Raw genomic sequence first — 8915 nt, 5'->3', positions numbered from 1 at the left:
CCGGCCGCCTCACCCCCGTCGACGGCGCCGCCGCCGCCACACCCCAGCCACCACGCGACGCCTCTCGCCTCCTACAACGCTCCAGCAGCCCCATAAGTCCCCCTCTCCTCCTCCCTATGCGCGTGCCACTAGGCTCCGATCGATTCGCCACGGCGGCTCTCGCCATGTCCTGGGATTTCGCATGGTGGAAAGGGATTTAGGGATTGTGCCGTGGCTCTTGCCATGTCTATTTATGTGTTGGATTGGCTCCTGGTTATTAGATAGTTTATTGTTCATGCTTATGTTGCAAGTTTCACACCCTACCCTACCTGTCAAGTGCTCTCGGCTCTATGGGAAAAAATTTTGGCCAGAATTTGAACTGAACTACATTTCTCTATTAGGTTTATGAGCAAGTGATTAGGTTTGGCTTAAATTTTCCAAGTAAAATTGCAACAAAAAATTGCAAGTGATTAGGTTTATGAGCAAGTGATTAGGTTTGGCAAAAAATTTCCAAGTATACGCTTCAAGTCACTGAACCCACGGTCAGAAATAGATCGACTGTAAGTAAGCGAACGAGATGGTACCTGTGCGACGCCTGCTTCCCGCCGGTGGTGGCCACGTGCGACGGCTTCTCCATGGCTTGCGGGGTCGCAGTGGGTGGCTAGGACGGCCGGGTGGGGGTCGAAGACGGCGAGGCGAGGCGAGAGGACGCTGGGGTGGGAGTGGGTTGGTTGCCGGGTGTGATTAGGCTCCAGATTAACCCTAGACCGTGGTGGTTGCTGCCTCGGAAGGTACGTCCCGCCCAGCTGGCGGCCCGGCGCCGACAATATGGATGCGTGGCAGGACCCACGGCACGGGACAAGGGAGGAAGAGGGAGACTGCTTTGCCATGTGGGGGAAGTGGTGAGTGGTCATCCAGAGGCATTGACTGCCTTGTTTTGTTTTCCTGATGATGAAGCTGCACCGATCCATCCCGAGTGCGAATTCTATCTTTCAAATATTTGAACTTCATTAAGATTCACCTAGTTTATATTAAAAACAATAGAGTACTGGTAGTATTCATAACATCGAATATACTCCCTCCGTTTCTAAATAAAAGACATTTTCATATATTTAGACAGAGCCAGAGGGAGTATATAGAATGGAAATATGCTTTAGTATGCATCTAATAAAACTAATTTGGTGTTTTAAATGTCTGGTAGGACATAAAAAAGTTTGATTTAGGAAAAACCAAAAACTTCAAATCCACAGTCACGGACATACAGAAATTCAGTATACTGGCGGTAAGAAACTGAGTGATAACTAGTAGAATGCCCGTGCGTTGCTACGTGCTACGATCCATACAAATAGATCACACAAATGGTCATATCCAAGGTCAAATCTTATTTCTCCCTCATATGTCCTAACATGTTAGGACATTAAGCGAGCTCCCCAAAATTTAACCGTATGGATACTCCGGACGCCCCCAAATCCAACCCATATATTATCCCAACATGCGGTCCCAACACGAAAACCCCACCCCACGACGCACACTTCCCTTTCCTGCCTTACCGCTCAGTTTCCCATCTTAGCAGGTGATTTCTCACTGGGGCCTTCTCCTTTAAAACCGGATAACGCTCACCTCATCTTCGCCATGGTGCCCTCTCTCTTTCACACGATACTTATGGACCGCTCACTCATGCAGTTTGCTGCAAAGAATCTCACATGAAATGTTATACATATGTCACATTGGTTCACTATCCTATCTATGATGCCGTGACAGTAGTTTAGAAACTCTCCTAGCACTCCAAATACCGGCAACAAAATCTCCAAATATATAGCATCCGAAGCTACCATGAAATAGGACACTAAACAACATTTGCAGCAAGCAATCAATTTATGCACCAAGCACACTGAGCAGAAGCAACAAGCTATCAAGATTTTTTCTACTCACAGAACTGACAAATGTGACTAACTCTGTAAGAAGCTTTGCCTTCAGAACCTAAAAATGGTATAGTCCCATCACTACTTCAGCTGCTCTCTGATCTCAATAGAAAACATGGAGATCGTCTAAAAAACAGAGTACACTTTGGCTGCACTTAAATAAGCTTGCTAAAAAGAAACTTCTCAGGTGACATAAGAAAATATAAGTAACTTCCACTTGACAGTCGCATCATTTGACATATAGATTTTCAGTTAGCATGGCAACTGAAGTGAGTCTATTGATTAAATTACATAGTTCATTGTTAAATGGTAAAACACAGATTTAGAAGAGTTGCCAATGCACATCTGTCAAATATGCTACTGTATACTTATGTGAGCTGCCAATGATCATCATCATCTGTCAAATATACTACTGTATACTTATGTGAGCTGCCAATGCTCATCTCAAGAAAGGATTGTATACCCAAAAGACCAGACCTTATACGGGAGTTATTCTATGAAACAATTTCAAAACGGCTCACCCTGTATCCACTGCTAGTAGTGTCTATAAAAGAGCTCTATTTCCCTACATCGGCGAGTTAATACTTTGATCTCTACCAACTGGAAGCACAGATAACTATATTTAAAAACAGGGACATCTGCTATCTTCATGAGTAAATAAACAGTAAAAAAGCAGAGGACCAAACCCAAATATTTTCATGAATGTTACAGATCATTTTTGTTAATGTGTAAGTACATCAAACATGTTCCAACAAGCAGGAAAATTGTAGAAACATACAAATGATCAGGCGAATATTTGAGAGCAGTAATTTTGATCTCCCTCCTTATTGATTAGTAGACAGAATATAACATTCAATCTTTCCATGTGCAGCTGCTGGGAACCTCTGTCATTTAGTGAAGAGGTGGTAGCTGTGGTGTCAGCAAAAAATAAAAATAAAAATGCATTGATGTATTGCAAGTTTCTTGAGACCAATATAATAGCTTTGAAGATTTCCTACACAAATCCCGGCCTCATGGCATTCCAGACGGCCTATGTAGATGAAGCAAGTGCAACCATATCTTGTAAAAGAAAGATATATCAGCTTTGCAAAGGTACTCCTGAAAATATCTCAATTAAAAATACACATCTCTCTATGGTTCCACCTTCATCATAATGTTACCATCCTCAAGAATTTAAAGAGAAAGAAAGGTTTCCACTTATACTCCTCTTTTTATGTGTTGTGTCGTTCTGTTAGTCCACTGCATATGGAATATATTCTGTGCTTCGACATATTTCCTGGTAATATGGAAGGAAGAAATATATTACAAAAATCATCCATATGTCAGTCAAAGGCTGAACAATTACTATTATGAAATAGAACAATATTAGACGTGATGGAAGATGGTTTCAAAAACACCAACGACACGCACTCGTATTTTAAAGTCTTCATAGTATAGAGTTATCTCCCTGCAAGTTGTGTGTGCTAAATAATCACAACACTTGGATAGCACCTACACATGGGATTATATATTCAATCCACATAATCAGTTCTTCTGCTTCTATAAATTAAGAATTGCATAAAGAAGTATGTGTCTATCTAGTAGTACTCCCTCCGTCTAGAAGCGAACAAAAGCAAGCATACAGGTGATGCCTATTTCTTTGCAACAGATGTGTGTCGCCTGATGCAATGTGGGGAAAACAATATGTATATAGTGATTTTACCTCAATAGATATTTTGGTAGCTCCACTCCATAAGTATGAAATTCGTGATGTTGAAAACCTGAAAAAAAAGGAAAATAATGATCTCGGTGGCAATCGTGTCAGCTGATGAATAGGTACGACAGTTATTTGAGGATTACAACTATTCTCTCCCATTGAACAATGGCTTGAATTCTTTCAAGAGAGAACCATACAGTAAAAAGCTTCAGAACACAATGTACTCTGAATCAGATCATATTCAGGCCATATACATCGAGCTTATAGCCTTATACTACCGAAAAATCAGCTAGAAACCTAGCAAGTATCTTCAAGGATCAAGAACTTGAAAGAGGAATAATCATGTATCAGGGTATCTTTGTTTTGAAAAGAACACATCCTGTGTGGAATGTGGCTGGTAACATGTGCTCATTGTTCAGGGTGTGTCGAGATCTGCAAGTATTAGCACAAGAAACTCTTCAGTTGTAACACAATCTACCAATGCCTGAAACAAATAGAATTATTGAAATGGCCTACCATCAAATTATTACCCAGAGTATATAACTTATTTTTCAAATAAATAAGATTGCGTGTGAAAAGAGATATGTCCAAGCTATGATGAGAAGTTCATACCAATCATGTACATGAAAGCATTGACTATAGCCACTCCTGAAATGTAGATTACAAAAATAATGCAGACCAAAAAAACATGGTGAGCGAGTGAAAGACTGAACTTACCTTTACCAAGATTTCCGCATATGCCAAACAAATTCCATCACTGACTTTTATCCAAGCGCCGCTCTGGCTCTTTTCCTTCATACGTATCACCCTGCAATGAAACATATCACGTTAAAAATAATTAGAGGTATCCTGAAAAATAAAATGATAGCAATTAGTATTATTCAGTAATGAACAATGAGATTTCTGGAAATACATTGTAGTAACATATTAACATTTTTGTAGTACCATAAGAACATATTAAATTAGGCCAAGCTCTGGAAAACGCCCATTCTTTTCATGTTATTATTCATATAATGGGATTTCAAAAGAAGAGCGAGAGAGAAGGGAGCATGATGGAATTATTAGTATGCCCATGTTACAAGCACATGCTTATAGAAGAACACGTTTCTGCATCTATCATAGATTTATAGTATGTCCTAGCTCTGTCGCTACAAAATGTGGGTGCATTATAGTTAGCATGGAAGAACACCGTCCGGTAACATCACCATGCCAAAATGTGGGATAACTGTCCTCTGTAATCTTTTGGTGATAAGATGCATTGCTCTATCTATTATATCTCGTATTCTTCATGTTCTTTGCGCCATCAGTAGAGAAGGCAAAATAATTTCAATAGTTCCAAACATAAAATCCTGATGTTGCTCTCTTATCAAGTTCATCTGGAATTTCTACCAAAAAAAATGTTCCCTGTTCATAGAGATGCTTGACACAAATTGGTTTGATATAATATAACCATCAGAGAGTGAGTGACGAAACTGCATGCTCTCAGCTCTCAGGTCCATGTCAGAACTTGCATGTTCCTATACAAAGCTGGGGGCAGCAACACCTTCCCAATGAGGAGTCGAGGCAAATCTGTGACTGAGTGACTATCTACCAGTCAATCTGTCTATGTGGAGTTAGTAATGAAATAGCAAACTTAAAATGTTGATCGCACATGAAACAGAGTGGAAATATCCACGATAACGGAATGATGTTCAGAAATGAAAATCAATTTTCTGAAGTTATTTTTGGATTGGAATGCATAGAACGACTTTCCTGAAGCTAGGTTCATCAAAGCTCATATATCAACAGCCAACATATGAGTAATTATAGCACATCTAGCACCTGTATTCTCTGATTGGCTATGATGTTCTTCCAACATACTGATAAACACTTCAGTGTGAAATAAGAAATATTCCTAACAATCAGTGAAGTCATTCATAGTGAAACACTGATGTACCATTGGGTAAAACTTGCACAGAGGCATAGGCATATATAACTGTCATATTCAAATGTGTTGAAACCTGACGAATCTAAATCTAACAATGTCATTCTTGTGAAATATCATCAAAAAATAGTTAATATAATAAAGAAGATAAGTAGACACACTGAGCAAAACATGAGAAATATTTTGCTTCTCGCAATACAATGATCAAGATACAAATGCAATGATTAGAGGGGACACAAAAAAGGCTTTGGCATTAACTCACATGAAGTGAAATAAATAACAGGTTTGTGTTAACACTCCAATCTGATGCATAAGAACTCTGAATTAAGCATCACCAAATCGAGAAATACTTGGTTCTATAGTCCCATGCATGAACATTTCTACACTTTCAAGTTTTTGGATCAACGACACTAAATAAACAGAGCATCTAACAAAAAAAACATTATGTTACGAAAGCATTTCCCATGTCTTCTGTTATTAGGTCTATACAGGATAGTATTAGTCCAAAAAAGTGAAAGAGTGTAATGAGAAGGTCTAGCAAGTATATATATACTTTTGCTAAGCTGTGAATTTATGGTTACAGAGAAGATCCTAGAACTGTAGAGTCAACTCACAGAAAAGGGAGCCAAACAGGGAAAGCCATCAGAGACAAATAGTCCTTAAATCATCCTTCAGATAGCAATGTTGGAATTGATATACATATTGTAATAATTTCCTTTAAACTGCAGTTTTTTAAAATGAGCTCATTTACTGTCGGCTTGTCATATTTAGGTGCAGTCAAAAGAATCCAACTCAAAAGCTAGCAAAGCTCCATCCTGGATACGACAGAGTACGGGCATATTTAAGCATTGACTGCTTGATCAAATGTGGCTTGTTAAATATTAATTGTACCTAGTTAAATAGTAATTGTCCCTACTTACATGGTATAAGGAACACTTTCTCAACAAATGCAATGCTTCGGTAACTATAGACCATAATGCTTCAGTAACCACACAGTTTTTCTCTGTTTAGTTGCAAGAACAGGGCGAGTAGAAACTTTTTTTTGCCTTCATTACCTCGCAGACTGAAATAGAAAGTGAGGCACCCTGACTCGATGTTCCTGAAGGCGCCCTCGCTATGGCCTAGTTCACCCTTCTCAGGGCCAGGAGTAAAACCACAGCTTGCCTCCTCAAAATACCAGCAGAACCAACTCATCAGGCATGCAATCAGGATAACAACATATCATTCAGAGTTCAAACCAAGTAAACAAACATATGCATCAGGCACTGGTGCATCCAAAGTTTAACTCTATTCTCCTCCCATTTAATGGATGAGGCAAATCTTTTGCCTCCGTTTCAAAAAAAAAGTTTAACTATATCAAGAGCTAAAAACAATTAGCATGTCATATATGGCAATCTGTAAGAGCTAAAATAACAGCCATATAGATACCAGACCTTACTCCCTTACAAGACAGCGTCATAAAAAACTCTTAAATCAGCACCAGGATCAATTCATCACACCAAACCAGTCATCATGAACTGATGATACTTGGGGTAACTTGTCCAAATGAAAATAAAATTAAACCATGGTGGTTCAGTTTCAAATAAAAAGTGCATATATCAGTTCGAAGTGGACTCGCCACACGTTGACTGAAAAATAACTCATGTGCCAAGAAACATAATCTTACATCTGACTTTTAACAGTTTAGCTGACAGCAAAATGGCTCATTCAAATCAAGCAAATATCTAAGATGCAACCTTTATTTGTCATCAAGCACTGAAGAGCTTGTTGCGCATAGATTGATGCCCAGGAGAAACAGAGGGGGCTAAAAAACACAACGCTCAGTGCTTGTAGATCTGGCCATAATAATTGTGAGGTGTGCTATTATGACCACCACAATACCATGGGTGGAAAAGCCACTTAAACTTTCAGTTTAGAACAATACATGAACGAGCTTTCTAACTTCTAAACTATGCATGCTTACAAAACTAAAAACCATACATGACCACAAGTTTGCCGCAACAAATTCAAGAAGAATTCGCCACAGCAAACTGAACCTGAAAGATAACCGATATATATGATCCATGTTGTAGGTCACCGTACACAACAAAAAGGAAATGAAGTACGTACTATTATGCATCTGAACCATATTGACTACTGATGTAACCTGTGTTGATGAATCTGAAAAGGCTGCGACTTGCTCGGAAATTCAAAGTGCGTCATAACAAGCTTGATGGTCGGCCGCACACACTCTCGAAGGCGACCAGGGAGAGGTCGATGCAGGTGATGCCGCCTCCAGCGATGCCAGAAGTTCCAGCACATGTCGCTAGTTGCCGCACCTGACCTCAAGGATCTGCAACACATCAACCCACAACATATACTCAAATCAGTAAATGACAGAGAGTCCCACACGAGTGATATCAAGAATCAGTGGTGGATGCAGCTTCCAGAACGTGCATCAAGTGAGCGAGTTCCAAATCATCTAATCACTTACAAAGAGAACTCTGTCATGTGACTGAATACCACGTCTCAAAGATGACCATGTGGGTTGAGGCACGAGCAAGGGTGAAGGCACCATTGTTTTGACCATGCTGTGACAAAAAGAGTGATGGGAAATTAGGAGCACAAGCAAAGGTGTTTGGCTAAATTCAAGAAATCAATCCAAATCACAGAGTGGGGAAATTAATCTAATCTTGTCAAGGAAGACTTCTCCAACTCCTTCAAAGACTCCTGCAACTTTTGCTCAGGGGCTTCACCATGCCACCAACTTCTTCAGGTGCCAACAACATGAACAGATAACGGGGTGGGAGGAGGAAGGGAACAGAGAAGGAGGAGGGAGAAGGGAGAGGAGAGAAGAGGGGGAAAGAGGAAGGGGTGGAGATACCTGTGATAACGGGGAGGCGGCAGTGCGGGACGGGAAGACTCGCCGCCGGCGGGCAGGATGAAGAGCTGTCGCACACAACCAGGGCATCCATCGTCTGCCGTCGTGCTCCAGCGAGCCGGCGACCGAGGGTTGCCTGGAGCGGAGGTGGAGGCGACCAGAGCCGGCGGCGGCGCGGCGCCGAGGTTGGTGCGATGGCGAGCTCGGGCGTTGAGGCGGCGGGGCAGAAGCTGCAGGAGACGGCGGGGGGACCTCGAGGCCGAGCTCAGGCCATGGCTTCCCTGGCTCCAGAGCCCGTGGCGGCGCCGGATGCAGCGGCGGGGCGAGGAGGAGGCCGGCCGTCGGGGAGGCAGGAGCTCCTCGTCCCCTCGATCCAGATCGGGATCGAGGAGGGAGCAACAGGGGCGCGAGGGAGCGGGCGATAGGTTTAGGTTTTTTCGTCGCTGGTTAACCTTCGTAGGTCTTTTTTCGTTGGTTAACCTTCGTAGATCTATTTTTTTGTACGTGGATGGGTGCGGGTTGGGGCCTCAGGAG

General features: G+C 41.6%; 1 protein-coding gene across 12 annotated transcripts; it reads right to left on the bottom strand.

Annotated features, from left to right (window-relative positions):
- Positions 1 to 2829: 2829 nt before the first annotated feature.
- On the bottom strand, positions 2830 to 8457 carry LOC123072200 (uncharacterized). 12 transcript variants are annotated; one of them, XR_006434910.1, is made up of 8 exons: positions 8385 to 8457; positions 7995 to 8091; positions 6577 to 7853; positions 4315 to 4405; positions 3895 to 4029; positions 3604 to 3661; positions 3312 to 3392; positions 2830 to 3177 (listed from the first exon to the last, which is right to left on the bottom strand). XR_006434910.1 is itself a non-coding variant. In XM_044495767.1 (6 exons), exons 2-6 carry the CDS (start codon positions 8009 to 8011, stop codon positions 3133 to 3135), a joined length of 387 nt encoding a protein of 128 aa, XP_044351702.1. In that variant the 5' UTR covers positions 8012 to 8091; positions 8385 to 8457; the 3' UTR covers positions 2830 to 3132. The 12 variants fall into 12 exon arrangements, 2 of the variants coding, with proteins under 2 accessions (XP_044351702.1, XP_044351703.1); XR_006434907.1 differs by lacking the exon at positions 3312 to 3392; XR_006434908.1 differs by lacking the exon at positions 3895 to 4029.
- Between the last annotated feature and the right edge of the window lie 458 nt (positions 8458 to 8915).

Source organism: Triticum aestivum, chromosome 3B (assembly GCF_018294505.1).
Source record: "Triticum aestivum cultivar Chinese Spring chromosome 3B, IWGSC CS RefSeq v2.1, whole genome shotgun sequence".
NCBI lineage: Eukaryota > Viridiplantae > Streptophyta > Magnoliopsida > Poales > Poaceae > Triticum > Triticum aestivum.
Note: the sequence above shows the minus strand (reverse complement) of the source record. Positions and strands in the feature narration are given on the sequence as shown.

Bases quoted from the DNA above. Each gene is read 5' to 3' on its own strand.
- LOC123072200 (XM_044495767.1), bottom strand. The intron at 3,662-7,667 runs GTTACATCAGTA...CTTTTTTTTCAG, and splicing joins TTTCAGATTCATCAACACAG to GTTTTCAACATCACGAATTT. The intron at 3,393-3,603 runs GTAAAATCACTA...TCCCATGTGTAG, and splicing joins CTACCAAAATATCTATTGAG to GTGCTATCCAAGTGTTGTGA.